This window comes from Glycine soja, chromosome 6 (genome assembly GCF_004193775.1).
Source record: "Glycine soja cultivar W05 chromosome 6, ASM419377v2, whole genome shotgun sequence".
Taxonomy (NCBI): Eukaryota; Viridiplantae; Streptophyta; class Magnoliopsida; order Fabales; family Fabaceae; genus Glycine; species Glycine soja.
This window is the reverse complement of record NC_041007.1, coordinates 31,067,028-31,086,224: the sequence shown is the minus strand read 5'-3', so window position 1 is coordinate 31,086,224 and position 19,197 is coordinate 31,067,028. Positions and strand designations below refer to the sequence as shown.

The 19,197-nt window shown below is 32.6% G+C and overlaps 2 protein-coding genes across 6 annotated transcripts; one reads left to right on the top strand and one right to left on the bottom strand.

Moving 5' to 3' along the window:
• The first annotated feature begins 1,747 nt into the window (after positions 1-1,747).
• On the top strand, positions 1,748-6,308 carry LOC114416776 (putative pentatricopeptide repeat-containing protein At1g53330). The gene is made up of 2 exons (XM_028381783.1): positions 1,748-3,677; positions 4,430-6,308. The coding sequence occupies exon 1, from the start codon at positions 1,996-1,998 to the stop codon at positions 3,391-3,393; it is 1,398 nt and encodes a 465-aa protein (XP_028237584.1). The 5' UTR covers positions 1,748-1,995; the 3' UTR covers positions 3,394-3,677; positions 4,430-6,308.
• Positions 6,309-13,710: 7,402 nt separating this feature from the next.
• On the bottom strand, positions 13,711-18,682 carry LOC114416775 (protein GRAVITROPIC IN THE LIGHT 1-like). 5 transcript variants are annotated; one of them, XM_028381777.1, is made up of 3 exons: positions 18,326-18,680; positions 17,762-17,910; positions 13,711-15,531 (listed from the first exon to the last, which is right to left on the bottom strand). In XM_028381777.1, the coding sequence occupies exon 3, from the start codon at positions 15,529-15,531 to the stop codon at positions 14,146-14,148; it is 1,386 nt and encodes a 461-aa protein (XP_028237578.1). In that variant the 5' UTR covers positions 17,762-17,910; positions 18,326-18,680; the 3' UTR covers positions 13,711-14,145. The 5 variants fall into 5 exon arrangements, with proteins under 5 accessions (XP_028237578.1, XP_028237579.1, XP_028237580.1 ...); XM_028381778.1 differs by lacking the exon at positions 18,326-18,680 and adding an exon at positions 18,038-18,282; XM_028381779.1 differs by lacking the exon at positions 18,326-18,680 and adding an exon at positions 18,125-18,282.
• Positions 18,683-19,197: the final 515 nt, after the last annotated feature.

Genomic DNA, 19,197 nt, shown 5'->3' with positions numbered 1-19,197 from the left:
CTTATGGAAAACTTATTTTTGTTTATACAAAAACTCATCTCATCTTTTTTTTTTCTTATTTTTTTTTAGAAGTGCTTCTAAAGAAGCTTATCCAAACAGACCCTTAGACTCATTCTGGATCCAAGACCAGATCTAGACCATAAGAAATTAATAGATCTTGGGCAACCAACCGCCTCAGACAACAAGACCAACATTGCTCTTATGGACAATATCAATTTGGGGGACTACTATTGTGAAGGTATCTCAAATAAGAAATACTCGAGATCCTCATCTCCATAGAAATACTCATCCCACAAGATCGTGTGCCCCTAACGGCTCCTCCCGCCAGAATTTCCCTATAAAAGTCTTCATATTAAGGGAATGAGACTACTTTTGACATAATCTAGAACTAGAATGGATCCAACTATTGTAAAGATCTTAACGCTCTCCTCTCTCTCTCCCTCTTTAGATCTTTATTCCGTACGACCTGAACAAAATTTACTTCGCTGCACCGGAAGCTCACCTCCGCCACCCTTACCACACACAAAGTAATATTTTGGCTTATGTTTAAAATTTATTTATTAAATATATTTTTATTAAAAAAAATTCAAACTAGTTTATTAATAACAATATAAATTAGTTTAATTATATATGGTAAAAATAAAAAATATTATTCGTTGGAGGAAATCCTACCTGAGACCATTATGTGTGACAAAAGCATGTTCTTGGAGTATTTCACATAAGTGCTCACCAAAGACTTAATAATAGCATGAATTAAAATAATTTATGATAGAGACCACAAATATTATTTAGTGAGACAATTTGCTCAAGATGATAAAATTATTTCTTCGAGTAGTTCACACAATTACATACCAAAAACTCATCAATATTTATTTTTACTTTGAAATTATATAAAATCATTTTTTACATAAATATATTAGAATTAATTTATTAAATATATTTTTAAAATTATTTATTCAATAATATCATAAATAACGAGTATGATTCATAAGAGACAATCCTTCTCCACACTATTATGGGAAAATCATTATCGAGAAGAACTCTGTATCAAAGACTCAAAAATATTCATTTTAAATTCAAAATCCTATAAAATCATTTTACTTAAAAATCATATTAAATAAATTTAAATGATTTTATAAATAAATATTTTGTTGATTTATATTTATATTATATATTTTGTTGATTTATATTTATATTGTGGTTGAAATTTTTATACTAAAAATTAATTTAAGGTCAGTTATTACAAAATATTTATTGCAAAATATTATCTTGACTTACGAAAATTTTGTTGATAAATATTACAAAATATGTTTTATGCTTGAATACTTTCTCTCCTCTTTCTACAATTTTAGAGGACTTAATTGACTAATTATATTTGTTTTAAAAATATATTTAATTTTATGAACAAATATATTCTAAACATGATTGAAATCAAGAGTAATGTGTGCCAGTTATAAAAAAAAAAAAAAAAAACCACTAACCCGAGTTTGTTATACAACATTAATCATGAGACAATCCTAATTCATCACGAAATCACCATTCAACAATCAAATAAAAAATGATACAAGAAATTAAGTAGATATTTACATAAATTTACAATAGTATGTAAATTGTAAAAAAATTAAAATATTTAAAAACAAAAATATTTTTTGGATCACAAGAATAACAAGTTGTTTTATAATTAAAAAATAAACACTAATAGTACAGTACATCACAAATGCTCGGTGAAACATTAACAAAGATTGAATTTACTTGGGGAGACTAGTGAGTGGTGAACAAGTAAGAGAGAGGTGTGCGCGGCATACCTGCCTCATCAATGACACTGTCTAGTGTCTATAGTACTCACTTGCTCCAGCACACTGGCAAGACGATCAAGCTCTCTGAGCATGTTCCTGCTTCTCCTGTGAGACACAAATCAGGATCACACAAGCAACTGAAACAAGAGCCATATGATATCACAGTGCTAAACAAACCTGATAGAACCAAATACTAATAATGTCCACTTCGAAACCCATATCCCCTTTTCGACTCACCTCCCTCCTCCGTTCCACGAAAGACCCCTCCCTCGCCCTCCAGCTCTTCCTCAACCCTAACCCTAACCCTAATCCTAACCCTCGCCCCCTGCGCCACTCCCTCCGCTCCTACGATCTCCTCATCACCAAACTCGCCCGCGCCAAAATGTTCCCCCAAATGGAACAAATCCTCCACCAACTCCAAACCCTAACCCAATTCCCCGTCCCCGAACCCCTCCTCTGCCGCGTCATCATTTCCTACGCACGCGCCCGCCTCCCCTCCCGCGCCCTGCGCACCTTCCTCTCAATCCCCTCCTTCCGCTGCACCCCCACTCTCAAGTCCTTCAACTCCCTCCTCCACGCGCTCCTACTCTGCCGCGACTTCCCTTCCCTCCCGCGCCTCCTCCCGCGCCTCCGCCACTTCTCCGCCTCCGGCCCCGACGCCTGCACCTACAACATCCTCATCCGCGCTTGCTCCCTGAACAACAACGACCTTGCACACGCACGCAAACTGTTCGACGAAATGCTCACGCTCGGGGTTCGTCCGACTCAAGTCACGTTCGGAACTCTGATTAACATGCTCTGCAAAGACCCGCATTTGAACTTGCGGGAGGCGTTTAGTGTGAAGGAGGACATGGAGAGGGTTTTTAAATTGAAGCCTAATGTTTTTGTGTACACTAATTTGATCAAAGCCGTTTGCGAGGTTGGGGACTTCGATTGTGCGTTTAGGTTGAAGGATGAGATGGTGAGGAACAATTTGAGGCTGGATGTTGTGGTGTACAACACTTTGACTTCCGCAGTTTTTAAAGCGGGGAAGAAGGGTTTAGGGTATAGGATTTTGGAGGAGATGAAGAGTGGCGGGGTGAAGCCGGATGCGGTGACGTGTAATGTGTTGATTGGGGAGTTTTGTAGGGAGGGGAATTTGGTGGAGGCTTATAGGGTTTTGGATGATGGGGTGGAGGGTGTGAAGCCTGATGTTTTTGGGTACAATGTGGTTATTGGATGGTTGTGTAAAGAGGGAAAATGGAGGGAGGCGGATGATTTGTTTCGGGACATGCCAAGGCGGCAGTGTGTTCCTGATGTTGTGACCTACCGGACAGTGTTTGATGGGCTTTGTCAGTGGATGCAGTTTGAGGAAGCTGGGTTGGTTTTGGAGGAGATGGTTTTTAAAGGCTATGTTCCGTGTTCCTCAAGTTTGAATGAGTTTGTTGGCAGGTTGTGCCAGGAAGGGGATTTTGAGTTGTTGGGGAAGGTTTTGAGTGGTTTGGGTGGAGGGTTTTTTTGCAATGAGAATGTGTGGAAAACTGTGGTTTCCTTGGTTTGTAAGTCAGAGAAGCTGTCAGGGGCTTTTGAGCTTTTAGATGCATTGGTGTTGGCATGAATTGTAGATTTGGTTCCACCAAATGCACACTCAACGTGAGATTCTGTTCCAAAATACCTGAAAGGTAAATCCAAAGTGGAGATGAATATACAATGAAGAGTACTTGCAACCAACAATAGAGATTTTAAGAAGGCTTGGAACATTGTCTGGATACTGCTTTTGTTGAAGGAGATATGCTCATTGAGGCCTTCTTTGCTTGACCCCCATCAAAAAGGAGTCATTAAGTCTGCTACCTTAGCTTCCAATTCTACTACTTGTGGTTGTGGATGCTCCCAAACCTGGAGGTAAGTAGCTTCAATCCAAGTTATTGTGCATTTGTGCATTATACTTTTAATCCAATAGTATGTGTTGATTTGGTTTCTATTAGATTAAGGGGCTGAGATGCATCTAATTGCAATTGAAATAATCTGAAAATGATACATAAGCAGGTATATGGACTTGCTTGCTTGGCACTCCCATTTCCATTGTAACAAGCTGAAAATACTTGGCTGGCTAATTAAGTTGATGATGCATGGTGTAACATCAAAATGGATGATGGTGTTCTTAAAATGTTAAATTCCATATAAACTACTTAGAAAATGAATGGCAGGTTATTATTGATCTAATTTGATGGAAAATAAAATGATTCCAAGATGATAGAAATATTCACTATTTTTGTTGACTTGCCATTGTTAATATCTTATTGTTGGTGCATCTTATTTGTCGTGATAAATATGGGTATGATTTAAATATTAAAATTTGAAGTATGCTAGTTTAGGTTTATGAGATTATCTTTATGTTTGTCCTAGAACCTACACACACATAATTGAATCGAAGATAGTATATGTTTGCTCCTGCTTCAAGGAAAGAAGGAATTCAAGTTTCAACATGATAATTCTTTAAAGGCAAATGCTAACCAGTGCCCTTAGGGCATTGGTTAAGGAACTAAAAGAAGAAAGATTTTTATTGGGATGCACAAAATTGTGGGAAAAGCTTAATTCATTTTATCAGTTTTTCTTTCCCTACAAATTCTTAATGAGAAGTTTTATCGAAACAGGTCCTAGCTCATGTGGTCTTGGTGCTACAGCTGCACCCATGATCAGTTAGTTTACTGGAAGACTGGTTGCTTTGGTACAAACTCACATTCATGCCTCTGTAGAGATTTTTTAGTCCCAAAATTGAATTAAGGTGGGTAATTTTGTTTTATTTGGAAGTATTAGTGTGAACTGTTGAGTAAGACCCTTCTTTTCTTAATAACCCAAACAGTGGAAAAATACAGAAGATGGAACTACCACAGTTAGTATTCTTCCTGAAAATGGGAAGGGACACCCTTCAATCTCTACCAAATCTTTGGACACCTGCACCCCAATGTTGGTTTGGTTTTCAGTTTCAATTATTTCTAGGATTTATATTTTTGTTAATTCAAATGTTTTCTTTGATTTGCAGCCACTTATTTTAAATTTCTTGATTGCTGTGATGTTTGTATACATTCATGTGATTGAACATGATCAGGAAATAATTACACTATGGTTTCATCTGCTTGAAATTTTCATTGGTGATTCATGTCATTGAGATGCTAAGTATTAAGTTAGTTATCAAGTATCAACTTCCTGACATGTCCCTCTTTTATTTTTTCAGCCAAACTTGGGACTGACTATGTTAAAATTTCAAAGGTTTACTTGAAATTTTATTAGAAAAAAATACCCGAGATTTATGAGCTTTTGCTGATTTATGTTTTATACATGTGGACTGGATCAAAAGATATTTCAGAAAAACCTAGGTGTGAATTATTTAGTGGTGTAACTGTAGCACATTCATTTCAGCATTTCAACATTCTCAGCTGCTTGATGCATTTGGAATATGAAAGTTAAATAATGACAAACAACAATGTTGACCGTCACTGTCTCAATCGTTGAACTTGGATAAAAGTATTGGCAGAGTTAGTCAGCTTAGTGGCATCATTTTCTTGTCATGTGTGGGCATGTCCCTAAGCTTGCCCACAGGTAAAAAGATACATGTTTTGCAGAGTACCCTGCTTTGTCATAAATCTTTGTTATCATTTATAACAACCTCCTATATAGAGGTATATATTGTAATTTTTTTCAAACAATTAAGGGGGTTAATGTAATGTATAAGGAGTGTCAATATAATGTTTTTCAAACAATTAAGAGGATTAGTGTATAGACATAGAAAAGGAAAAAATATTGTGCAATCTGAAAAAAACTTAGGGAATGTCAGTATAATTTATTCTATTTTATACTTTTTGTGATCACTCTTCAGCATGATGATACTACATCCTGAGCTAGAACTTGTATATGGGTTAATTATTTGAAAAATGGAGAATGTAGATAAAAGATTATTTAAACATCCTTAGGGAGATCCTGACTGTGAATGAATTCATAAACATTTTGAAGGGAGATTGGGTGGATTAATTATTCTTTAAAAGAAATCTGCTTTCAAGTCCTTTCTAGTTAGAGTTTTATTGGCGAATATGGGGAATGAGGACAGAGCACAGAGCTTATTAAAACGCATTATGGTCAAAGTGTATGCATCATAATGTTTGGCTTTGAAAAGGAAGATGTGGGATGACTGAAGCAGGTATTATGGATGATTTCAATAGGAAAGAACAATGAAAAGAAGGCTTGAAGTTCAAGAGGATAGAATTGAAATGCTTGAGTTTCAACCATTAACACTTAACAGAAGACTGATTTGATTGATGCTCCTTTTCTAGGACTATGCTTGACATGGTACAAGGTAGGTGGGCAAATCAAACCAAACGTTGGTGTCATAAGTGACTGATCAGGCTGAGGGGAGGTCCTCGTGGTCATAGTGAAACTTTAACCTGTTTATATGTGTACTCATTTTGAATTATATACATTTGATTTGATGCATTTGTTTTGGATTCAATGAAAATTCGATTATTTTATTCATCTAAATTATGGTTAGTGTGCTAAGCAGCAAATTCATTATCATATATGGAAGGTGATTATCATTTATAAAAGACCTAATGACATGATTTGTATAATTATATTATCAGGCACTATGAAAAAGTGATAATGGAAGGGGTTTGGATATGGTGTTATCATAGAACCTTTTTATGTACTTAATTGGCGTAAGTAATAACTTTAATATTCATTTATTTCTCTTGGATATCTAATTACTTATATATATACTTTTTATTTGCATATTAATTAACTATGAAATATCGATAATTAAAGAAAACATCGTTTAAAAATACAACTACAAATCAATTATAATAATATACAATGATCTTTCATAAAACATTACGAACACTAGAAACTATTATAAACATTACAGTAAATATACAAAATAACAATTTATATACTTTCAGGTTTGATGTAGCAGCGGTAAAACCCCTATTCGAAACAGTTAAAACCGTTAGGGTTTTCCCTTTAGGGTTGGTTATCCATACTCCTGCACAAATTCTTAATATGCTAAGTCCCATTACTTCTATTTCCTTCACGAAATCATGAGATTCAAATACACTCCTGCACAAATATTTAACCCTGAGATATTCTTTAGAGGTATATTTAAACGCTTCTGTGAGATTGAATGGGACTTGTGTGAACCAACCATATGAGCTAGTTGGTGTAATACAATTCAATATTCTATCCCCATCACCCTAAAGCCATGACATACCACATCTTGACAGATCCATATAAAGATGAATATCTTCTATATAGATGATATTAGAATGGTTTTCTCCTTTAGCTTGATGGCATATGAAGCTGAAACAGATTCTAGACATTGAGAGACAAAGAGGAATCCAAGAAGATCACATAGGAAATCTGGTTACTTTTGAAGCATATCCCTTGGAAGAAAGCTATCGAAACCAATTGGCAAGACATGTATGCGAAATTAACAATTATTCATACAGACCTTTGGATCTAGATTTATCAAGTTCATCCCAAAGGCCAAAGGATTTTTATCCTACTGATAGGATAATACTTCAAAATACTAATGATAGTCAAATTCGAACAGAGATTTATGTTCCAGATCCCAAGTTTCAAAAAGTGGAAGATTTAGCCAATGACAATTCTCCATTAGAACAAGACTTGGAAGATTACAATGCTCAATTGATGGAGGAGTTGTTACACAAAAAGCGATACCCTTATCATCACCTAGTATACAGAAGTCTCACCAGGTTAGAAGTACAACATTACAACTTGTCATTATCCACTAGATCAAATTAGTGGATTGTTGAAGGAATCTTGTATAAAGGTGTGCAGTAGAGAGAGTAACTTTCAAGATAAGGATGATCGTAATCCTATCCTTCTCATTGTATTTGTGTGCCACGTGTCAGTTGTTCAGAAACTGTCTTATCTTGAGTCTACTTAGCTTTATCTTACTTTTAAGAAAGTAAATTCTATGTTATCTTCTATTGTAATAATCTTATCCTTACCCGGATAAGACTTTGTATGTTAGTGTTCATTCCCCTCCTATATAAAGGGAACGAGTCTGTATGTTTAGGCATACTGAATCAAATAATACTCTCTTCTCATTAAAATGACTTTTCTCTAAACTCCCTCTTCCCTGAAACTCTGAGTTATATAATAGTTATCATCTAAAACTCTCACCAGCTAGTATGCTCTACACTCGTCTCTTCTGAGGATCTTGTGTATCAGAACGCCGAATATTAATATCAATTGGGGGGTTATCTCTATGGTCTGTAGAAATCTTGATTCGAAGTTATCCTGAGATGTTTAATGCCTTAAGAAGTAAAAAAATGATAATGTTAAAATTAATAAAAAAAAATTGAATGAGATATATGAAATTTGAATGATATAGGAAGAAAACATCATAATCTAAAAAGTCAGAATCCTAAAGAAAAGTCTAGAAAAGCTACTTAAAAAACTAGGGAGAAAGGGTTTAAGCCCAAATAAAGCTAAGAAGTGAAAAACATAATTTCATTGCCCAGGGGAACGTGCATTGGTGTGCTGATTTCTTTCACGGTCATGCAATTCACCCTCCGTTTCTATACAAGATGAATTATTTAATTCATTAAGATTTAAAAAATGATTAATTTAATTGATTTGTCTTAAATTTATAATTTTTTAAAAATTATTCTTGTAATTAATATTCATCTCCCTTATAATTATTTGTTAATATATTTCCTCTATTCTTTAAATTAAAATTATTTTTAATCTAAAAATAATTAATATAAAAATATTATAAATTGGGTTTAGCATAGTCAAAGCTGGCACGGACATGCCAATCTCTTGCACGGTCAAGCATAGCTTTTTGGTTCTCCAATGACCTTCCTTTTCTTCCACAAGGACTCCAGTGCTCCAAACTTCCATCCCCAAGGTCCATAATGCATTCAAATAACTTATTGACACCTCAAATCATGGAAAAATCCTCTCCTATAAGATAAAGATACTAAACATATAACAGGTTCGACAAAACATGAAATATAACATCAACATGCAAAGACTAAGTCCTAAACATTAAATAATGCAGATAATTCTAACTAAAATGACACCTAATGATAACTTAAAATGCTATATATCAAAATAGATATTTCGTAAACTTTTCTCCATTCAAACTTTTGTTCATACATACTACGCACCTAAACTTCAACTTTGTTGGTAATTTTTCAACACTTTTAAACTGCATTCATCCTTCATTGTTTGAGTTTTAGTCAATAAATAATTTATACATTTTCATACTTAGCCAAATCAAAAGTAAAAATTATTCCACCAACAATCTACATTTTGTACTAACTCTACTTGATTAATTTATTTTTTAATGTTTTAATATTTATTTTTATCTGTTAATTAAATTAAAAATATAATTAATCAATATTTGCCTTATCTAATAAAAAAAGACATTGTGAACAAAAAAAATGAGAAAAATAAGATAAGAATTGACTTTTTAATCCTTAAAAAAAGGACATTGGATGTCTATTTTTCATTCCCTTTTAAGATTGGGATGGAATCAAAGGCTAAGAATAAGAAGGCAAAACCTATTGTTTTTGGATGTCCTTAAAAAAAGGACATTGGATGTCAACCTTTACCGCTCAGTAGGCCTTTTGTTTGGGCTTTTTTCCTTAAGGGAGAAAATGAGTTAAATATTAAAAAAAAAAAACTCTTAAAAAATTAAGCCACTTAACTTTTATAAAATAAAAATAAAAAACCGTTTTGAAAGCAAAAATGAAAAAAAAAATGAGTGCAGCATATGCTTCACGTTCATTCCTATTGTAAACTCTCGTTTAGGTAATCTCTCCAGTAATTAGTTAACTTTTTTTCCCCACTCTTGCTCACCTCACTCTCTCTTCTATGTCCTTCACCTCAACGATTTCTATTCTTGTTTCCTCTCTAACTTTGATGATGATGATTCTTACTTTGACTTCTTCTATATCTAACTTGACTTGGTTATATGAAGAAAAGAATGCCAAAAAATTTTAAAAAATGAACCCAACTTTAAAATTAAGAGCATCCTAACTGTCAAATAACTTCTATTTTATTTTTTAAACCTTTTATTTTGAATTTTAATTTTAAAATAATTTTTAACCCAAAAAAGAGAGATAAACACAACCTCAATTAAACCTGTCATAAAATCCCTTATCCAATAACTATAATTATCAGTTGGAAACTAACTTCAACTTTATACCAATTATGTTCCTTAAACTTCTAAAATTCTTTTGGGGGAGAAGGCATCTCAGATTTCTTCAAGCCATTAGTAGCATATTGAACCAATTGTCACCCTCATCAATAATTTATTTAAATTATTTGATATCTTAATATTATTGACATATGTTAACGTGCACTTCAAGCTATTCAGAAATTATAATAAAAATAAATAAATAAAAAGTATATCAAAATGCACCTCTCAACATTTTTTTGTATTGTAGAAAATTATATTAAATAAGAAGTGAAACTCACTATTTACTATGGTTCACATAATTTTATTTAATAATAAAAAATTAGAAAATGAGTTACTTATATTTTTTTTCAAAATGTTATTAAATTAAAAAATTATTTTCTATAGTAGTTTAAATGCAAAATAAACTTAATATTTATCCTAAGCTCCAGTAACCACACATTAATAAATTCTGATATATATATATATATATATATATATATATATATATATATATATATATACACACACCTGAAAAATGATGCTTTGCACTAATTGCTACTTGCAAGTATCAACGTTGCGTTATCTACTTACATTGTCCTACATTTATCATGTCACTGTTATCATAAAGTTTGTCATGTCACATAAAATAGAAAACAAATCCCTTTAGTCAAAGTTCCCACTCGATCACAATGATGCATTGATGCTCTCTTATCATTCACCTTTAAAGAAAATCACCTACCCTTCATATTACTATGATTTTTTAACCAAGATATTGATAGAAAGTTGTTCTGAATGGAAGTAATGATAACTCTATGTTGGAAATCTTAAGAGTATATAAAATGAGTATTTTCTTTTCAAAATTATTTATTTAATATTTACTGGTCAATCAAGATTTAAATTATGAATTACTTGATTAAGATTCATCACTTGACAAATAATATCGGATATTATGGTAAAAATTACTTAAATCTAAACTTTGCTACATGGGCTAAAGGTGATCAAAACGGCAAGCTAAAATTTACCCCACAATTATTTTCTTAAAAAGCATCTTTTTTTAAAAGAATTTGAAAGCATGCCTGATACTACACAAAATCTATGACACTTTCCACATATACCCATATGAACCACACAACAACCTACTTCATCTGTTCCATTATTAAATATTTTGTAACGGCTGTATGTGATACAGTGAAATACAAATCTCGCATGAAGCACAGCCTTCTTTATGAGACATGAAAACCTTTTTTTTAAAATAGGATTGGTTACATTTCTAGTCTTTATATATTTATTTTTTATTTTAATTTCTTTAAATTTTATTATTCACATTTAAAATTTAAAATTTTTATTGATTAAATTAAGTTTCTTATTATAAAATTCTATTTAACAATTAATAGAAATGTAATAGAAATATAACATATTATTGATTTTTATAAGTTAATAAAAAAATATGTAAAAAATTTAAATAAAACAGTTAAGAAACTAAAATGTAAAAAAATATTTTGAGTAATTTGTATGTGTAATATATATTGTCAATCTATAGGAATCAACGGTATTTTACATTGCTATTATATTCTATTAGATAAAAACTTAAAATGAAATTTAATTTAAACAATTATAAAAAATATAAACGTGACTAAATAAAGTTAATAAACTAAAATTATACATAAACTAAAGTAAAAACAAAGAAACTAAAATAATTAAGGTTTACAAATATTGTCTTTACGTGCCCCTTTTATCACCGTGCCCATTGAATAAAGTTGGTATCGTGTGGGACCGGACCTAATTAGCTTTCAATTCTTTCAGGAGCCAAATATACGTACCATATATATATATATATATATATATATATATATATATATATATATATATTCGCATTTGGACATAGGCAAAAAAAAAAACACAATTTTATATGGTCTTGTATCAATTTTTCAATGTTCAAATAATCAAACTGAATTTTTTCATGTGCACACACAACACAACCAAGGACCATTCAATAACAAGAATAAAAGAGAGTAATGCTCAGTTCGTAATTGAAAGATAATAGGAAATTAACTTAATCCATTAAAATTTCTTTACTCTTTTATTATAATAAATTTCTTTACTTTAATTTGGTTATATATAATGTAAAATAATTATTTACTTAAAGCTAACATTAATATTCACAAATGGAGTATACTACATATTGAAACAATTTTTTGAAGGGACGTATTGAAAGACAATTAATGCTTACTTTAAATATTGAAAAATTAAATGAGTCTATTAAGTTAAAATCTAGTTAGTGTCCTCACGCATTATCGAAAAATTAATTTGAATTCTTAATGAGAGAATATTGTCTCTTCTATGTCCCTTTCAAATATCTTCAATTAAGTTGTAAAGGCATCCAAGGCTAAACACATGACAATTAAAAAGAATTAAAGAGAATCACATTTCATTCTTCTTTTTTTTCCATCCTTTTTCTTAGAAAACACATTTCATTCCTAAAGAAATGTTTCATTTATAATATATTTTTCTAACTTTTTCTTTAAAAAATTATAATATTTTTAACTTAAATTGAAAATATCATATTTTCCATAAAAAGTTTTATATTGTACCCTTCAAGACGCAAGCATTCGGTAATCGGTCATAATAGCTCACAAATTCATAGCATTCACATTTCACATTTGTTCGTGTGTATCGAGTATTAACTACTAACAATACTGCCAATAAAATTCAACACAATTGATAAAAGTTAAATTTTTTATGCTTGTCATTGAAGGTTTGATATCTCAATGTGCATACAAAAAACTTTATTAAAAGAGATAAAATTAATTTTAATCATTTCTATATTTTGATAAAACTTACTCTCAAACAATTGATTGAAAGATATTTTTGTTCAAATAAAAAACCCTACTAGCAACACTTCGTTCACACCTACATGTTTTTAAAAATTATCACCTAGACAAGAGTGCTAGAAATATTCCTTTAACACACTCTTTCAAGCACATTCTTTATAATCAGTTAAAAATTATAAATTAAAAAAATTATCAATAAATATAATATGAAACTCGTAATTTTTTATCATTTTAAATAAATTTTGACTAATAAGAGAGTATGGAAAAAAATGATAAAAAAATGTTACTAACATTTCTCTTAAAACAAAAATTACATCCAATCTATCCGAATCCTTACCACTAAACTGATCTTAGTAAATTTACATTTATAATCTTTAATTTAACATGTTTTAAAAAATCATATATTTTAAAATTTTACTAAAGGGCTTCAAATTTCAAAACAATTATTTTTCTTTATTCAATCTCAAACAAAAAGAAAGTTACTGGAAAAAGAAAAAATGCTAGTCCCCATTGTTTTAAAATTCATTTTCAACTCTAGCAAGAAAAACTATTTTTAAGAATACAGCCTATAAAATTAGTAACGAAGTCAAAGATGGAAGGAGTAGAACAAAAGAATTTTTTTCTTTAAGATATTAAGTTTTACCAACAGTTTCCATAAATAATAGTGACTTATGTTTCTTCATCAGTTGGAAAATTCAATTTCTGATTGATTCTTAAGTATTATATAAATCACAGTTCCAAAATTCAATTTCTGATTGATTCTTAAGTATTATATAAATCATGTTGAAAAAAAAAATATTTAACTTATGTCTATTCAAAGTCTCTAAAAAAGATTAATCACTATTTTTGACATAACTACTTTATCCCAGTAACATGATAAAATAAAATAAAAAGGGAGAGAGAAACTAAAATGATCATAATAAAATTAACACCAACAACATTATTATGTACATAACATATGCATTGTCTGGTAAAGATGCATTCCAGCTAGACCATCCCTGCCACCGGCCTAATATCAACAAAATATGGGGGCAAGCATTTGATTAAACTACATAACAAAATAAATTTAAAGAAAAAAAAACATTCTGAACAAAAGGGGCATTTCCCAATGCAACGGTTCACGCGCTTCCTTTTCAAAATGGCCAAAATACAAATGGACAAGAAAAAACAATGCCCCATTGAACCATGGCAGTGTGAGTCCCCACAAGCCATGTCCCTCCCCAAAAGTTTCAACTCAAAACATTGGCTTCCACTTCAACACAATATAACAACCTATTGCATGCGGGGGTCAGTCTCTGATCAAAAAACACTACTTACTAGCTTTACTTTTTTTTTACTACCTTTGCTTTGTAGATGTGAAATTTTTTACTTGGTGCTGTGAGAGGTAAACTTGGCACTGTATCACAGTTTTACCAATCCTAAACCCTGGAACCACAGTGAAAGCAACTTGTGGCTCAGACTCCACCACTGGCAATGCTGCTTCATCATTTTCATTCACACTCTCCATGTACACATCAGAGAATCTACAACACCCTTTTCCCACTTGAAAGATTGAAGCTTGAGGCTCAAAGGAGAAGGCCAAGCAGTGCAGGAGCCATACCCTCTTGGCCATCTCAGCAAATGAAGTGAAGAAATTTGTGTCAGGAAACTCTCCAGCATTCAGAAGGGTTCTCTGATTCAGGTTGCCAAAGAACGATGCCTCCATCTTGGGATGAACAAGCCTCAAGTACTTGTTCCTGCAGAATTTTGCAAAGGGTGATCTTGGTTTCCCTGCAAGAAAGTCCTTTGCTTTCACTGGTTTTAGCTCATTGAACCTCCCAAAGAAAAGTTGCCTCTTGTTCTTATCTGGTAGAGACTCATTTGGTAGGGAGAAGTTAGGGAAGTTGAATGAATCAAACATCTCCCTACACACAAAGGACTCAATTGCAAAACACTTGTGATCTTCTTTCAAGTAAACCACATTCTGTTCAATAATGGCATTGACTGAGGCATCAATATCCCAACCAGCAGATCTCATTTCATTTACTAACAATTTCACAAAGCTCCGAATGGACCTAACTGTGTGGCGAAGAACGGTGACAAAATGGCTAGGACTTAGTCCTGACATATGGAGATTATCAAGAACTGATAATGATCCACTTTGATTTAACCTCTTCTCAATTGACTTATTGTGCACATTAGCTTCCTCTAGCTTTTCTTGGAGAAATATAATCTCAGAGTCCTTGAGCCCTGCCTGCGATTCTAACTTCTTCCCTGTAATCTCAAAGGTTTTGTTGACACTTTGTAGCTCCTTTAATTTAGCTGCAAGAATTGCTCTATCTGGTAAAGGATCAAATTGTTTTTTGAAGTAACATTGCTTTAGCTCAGACAAGGTCTTGAACTCTGAGACTATCAATTGATCAGCAACTTGAATTCCATCAGGGTCATAAGGAGACTGAGCATTCTGTAGCTGAGCATACGAAGCTTTAACTGTTGAAATGCTAGCAAAAGTTTTTGCAAGCAAAGCTTCTGTGGCCTTTCTTTCCTGAAGCTCTTCATCTTCTATGTTTATTGCACTCTTGCACATATTTGCTTCATTGCTGAGATCCGCATCAACTTTAACATTCTTCAGTCCATCAACTGGTGCAATTCCAGTCACTGCTCTAACGTGAAGAACTTTGGCAAAAGTGCGAGCCAATTTGCTCTTGCTTGGTGTCACTGCTGATGGCTTAACAGATTCCATCTGCAGAAACATTACAATGTTGCAAATGAAGGTGAAAATAGTGAAGTATTCAAGTGTTTAAAAAGACAAACAAGGGCAATAAAGTCATAACAATGGTGACCATGATGAGTATGTTTAGAAAAAGAAAAAAAGTAATATGCTTTAATGCTTAGATCGAGGCCTTTAATGGAGGCTGGAATTTTTCTTTTTGTTCTTCATCTATAAAAGTTTCTTGCTTGCCAACTTTCAAAGACGGCAAAAAGTCATTTCTAACTAAGCATATTTAGAAGACAAGGATCCTAAAGAATAAAGAATGAAGGACAAGATCAAAAGATGCATTAAAATTCATTAAGTTATAGTATATCCATATAATACTAGACATCATGTCCAAGGTGGCAATTAGCAACGTGAGTGTATAAATGGATCCATGGTTTTCTATATCAAGCAAAAGCAGAAAAGATAATCAAGTAAATGAACCAACTTAAGAATGTGTACACAATATTCTTTAAAAAAGAAAAAAATTTACTTTTATCCTAGAAAAAAGCAAAGCTTTAAGCCCAAATTTAACACCAACTAGCAGACAAAAACACAGGCCCTTATTTCTACATATTTTATTCTGATCCTACAAGTTTAGTTTCCTCAAATTTTGATTAGAAGAGTACAAGAGAATTGGCCGCCCGTCAGTCAAATTAATCAGAACCTCTTTATAAAGTGACCAGATTAGTAGATTGAGTATCTTTAGTACTCATTGATTATGAAAGTAATATAATGATTACAGTCATGATCAACACTAATCCAATTCACTTCTCATGAGTTACAAAGGCAAATTCAGTCAACAATAAATCCATAACCTCAAATGAATAGTTAAATCCAAAAGTAAATTCATGTGATTTACCTTTGTTGAACAATCATTACATGATGCTAAATTAATATTTTAATTACAAATAATTCAGTAACCATTTAAAAAAAAACTGACAATTAGTTTTGTTTCTGTTGATAAAAAAATATAATCGTCTGATTCATGAACCCTAGGATTCCCTGAGTTCCTCATATTCATCATGTAACAGATCAAGCCTAGCAGTAACTCAGCAGTTGCCCATGTGTCTGCAATATAGGTCCCATAAAAAAAGTGAATATCTGACATGGAACTTTTCAGTTCACTATGATGACAATGAGAAAAAACGTATCAACCCTATTAGGCATCATCCAATCACTACATGGTAAAAGAGATACCTATGTTATGCCTAGAAGGGACCTATATTACCTTTCAAATGAAATTAAAAATCCACAGTTGTAGCTCATAAATATCATATTCAATGGAACTGAACTAACAAAAACAATTAACGGAATAGAAATACTGAGACTGTACTTCAAAGAATCATTCAACTTCCAAACAATCGAGGGGTCTAGCTCAGTTGATTGGATAGTATGCATGAGTGTTGTAAACCCCGATACCTATCTTTGATAACTACGGATCCGAAAAAAAATTCAACTTCAAACTGCGACTAGTGTGTTTGGTTTGCATTTTGGAGCTAGAGAACGGGCATTCACACTTTCCTAGACACGTGTTCGCATAGAGCGGTAGAGTGAATGTGTTTCCAAACACACCCTAAAATCACAATACTAAAATTGTGTAACTGAAAGGGTAAAAAACACTATACAAGAACAAGCAACATTTATTCACTGCCCATGACTCCTTACCCCCACTACTGTCATTTCAACTTCCACTACTAGAGACACTCACATGACTATATATTAAAGAAGTCAAAACAATAGAACATTAGATTCTCTGGTGCTTTCAAAATCCACCAGACGCAGGACATGTTACCTTAAGAAAGCACAACACTATACCATGGGGCCTCAAAAAACATTAACCCAGTTCCTTATTTCATCCAAAAAAAAAAAACACCAACCGCCTACAACAGTCCACAACAAACAAAATCAGTTATTGTTGCCAGAAACCTTGCATTAACCATGCCATCAACAACCATAAACATCAAACAAAAGCGCCAAAACAAAGCATCTTTATGCTTCTGGCAATCAAAATCACAACTTTTATGCTTCCCACTAATGGCTACAACCACAAATCCTTTTTTATTATTGATGGATGCTTTTGCTAGCTAAACACTAAGCAAGTCAAAACCCAGAAACATTAGAGGAACTGCTAAATTCAGGAAAAAAAAATCACAAAATCAAACATTCATGGCTTAACTAGTGATTTGACACACCAAGAGATTTCATTTCACTGTACCTTAAAAAATCTTCGGAGAAAAGAATACACAACTAGTGTGTTAACTTCTCCTCATAGTGAAACGTAAATCTCACGAAAACAGAGACAGAACAAAACAGCTCAAATATATGCCAACATATATCGTTTTTCCAAGCGCAAACTTCAAATACCTGCAAAACAAAACGCCCTCGGTGAAGAAAAACCTTCAAAAACAAGAAAAATGGCTTAAGTTTTTGTTCTTCCAAAACACAAATAATTAAAATAAAAACACCCGAAAGGCAAAAGATGAAAACATACAATCAAGCTAATATATAAAGTCAACAAAATGTTCACCAAAACGTGTTTGCAACGAAAACGCGTTAAAAAGATAATAAAAACACCGACTTTACATATTTTTTCCTTCAAACGGGTAGCACCAAAAGTTTCTTATGTTTTTGTTTTAGTTTCTGTCTCCTCGTAAATACAAAGAGAGGAAACGGAAACAGAAACAATCAATAGCGAATAAATGAGAACAACCAATAAGAAAGAAAGGAAAGAAAAAAAAAGGGGGGGGCGTAGTGACATAATGAAGTTTCCTCAGCTTACCTGAACAAGAAAACTGAACAAATGAAGAGAAAAAAAAATTGAAAATGGCCCACTTGACCCTTTGGTCCAATCTCTTCAAAGACTTGTTCTTGCTATTATTTGTGTTGTGTTGATTTTTCCTGGTTTCTTCTTGTGAGATTCTCTCTTTGGTTCTATTTTTCTTCTAAAATAACATAGAAAACCTCGTCGCTGGGTTTATGGGTTATTGTTTTGTGTGTGTTTTATTTCTATATTTTTTAATTAGCGTTCCTTTCGCATTGGCAGAGACAGAAATACGATAGGTGTAAGAGAGAGAAAGAGTGATAGGAAAAAACCTAGAGAGAGGAGAGAGAAAGTGATTGGGATGACGAAAAGGGACAGGGGTTTGAGATATGTTCGGAGATGACAAGACTCTCTCTCGGCATTGGGAATTTAAAATATCGCAGAGTGTCGTGTCGCTTTCGGTAATTTTGAGGCTGTTTTTTGCCCCTGGGGGAATGCGATATTACATTTACGTGGTCCGTCAGGGCGGGGGACGGGGTGGTGGGGGGGGTTCGAGGGCGGGAAGGGTACGATTGGAATTTCAACAGGATAATCGTTCCCGTGTGTACAGACTTGGAATTTGGAAATTCCTCTTTTTAATTGCATGCTCTCAGAAATAAAAATTGTGATTGCGTAAAATTAGGATATTATAAGCCAGCATGTTCGGTGTGATACACTACGTCAACTTTCTTTTTAAGTTTAATTGTAAATTTTATGATTCAATTTTTATTATTTTATAAATTTTTTCACTTAAGTTTTTAATTTTTATACATTTGATAACAGTTGATAAAAGATGAATAATTTTAATTTTTATATTAGTTGTAATTATAATTGATGTAAAAAGTTATTTT

What these genes read in the sequence shown, in the direction of transcription:
- LOC114416775 (XM_028381782.1), bottom strand. Translation starts at nt 15,531, where the DNA reads ATGGAATCTGTTAAGCCATCAGCAGTGACACCAAGCAAGAGCAAATTG.
- LOC114416776 (XM_028381783.1), top strand. Translation starts at nt 1,996, where the DNA reads ATGTCCACTTCGAAACCCATATCCCCTTTTCGACTCACCTCCCTCCTC.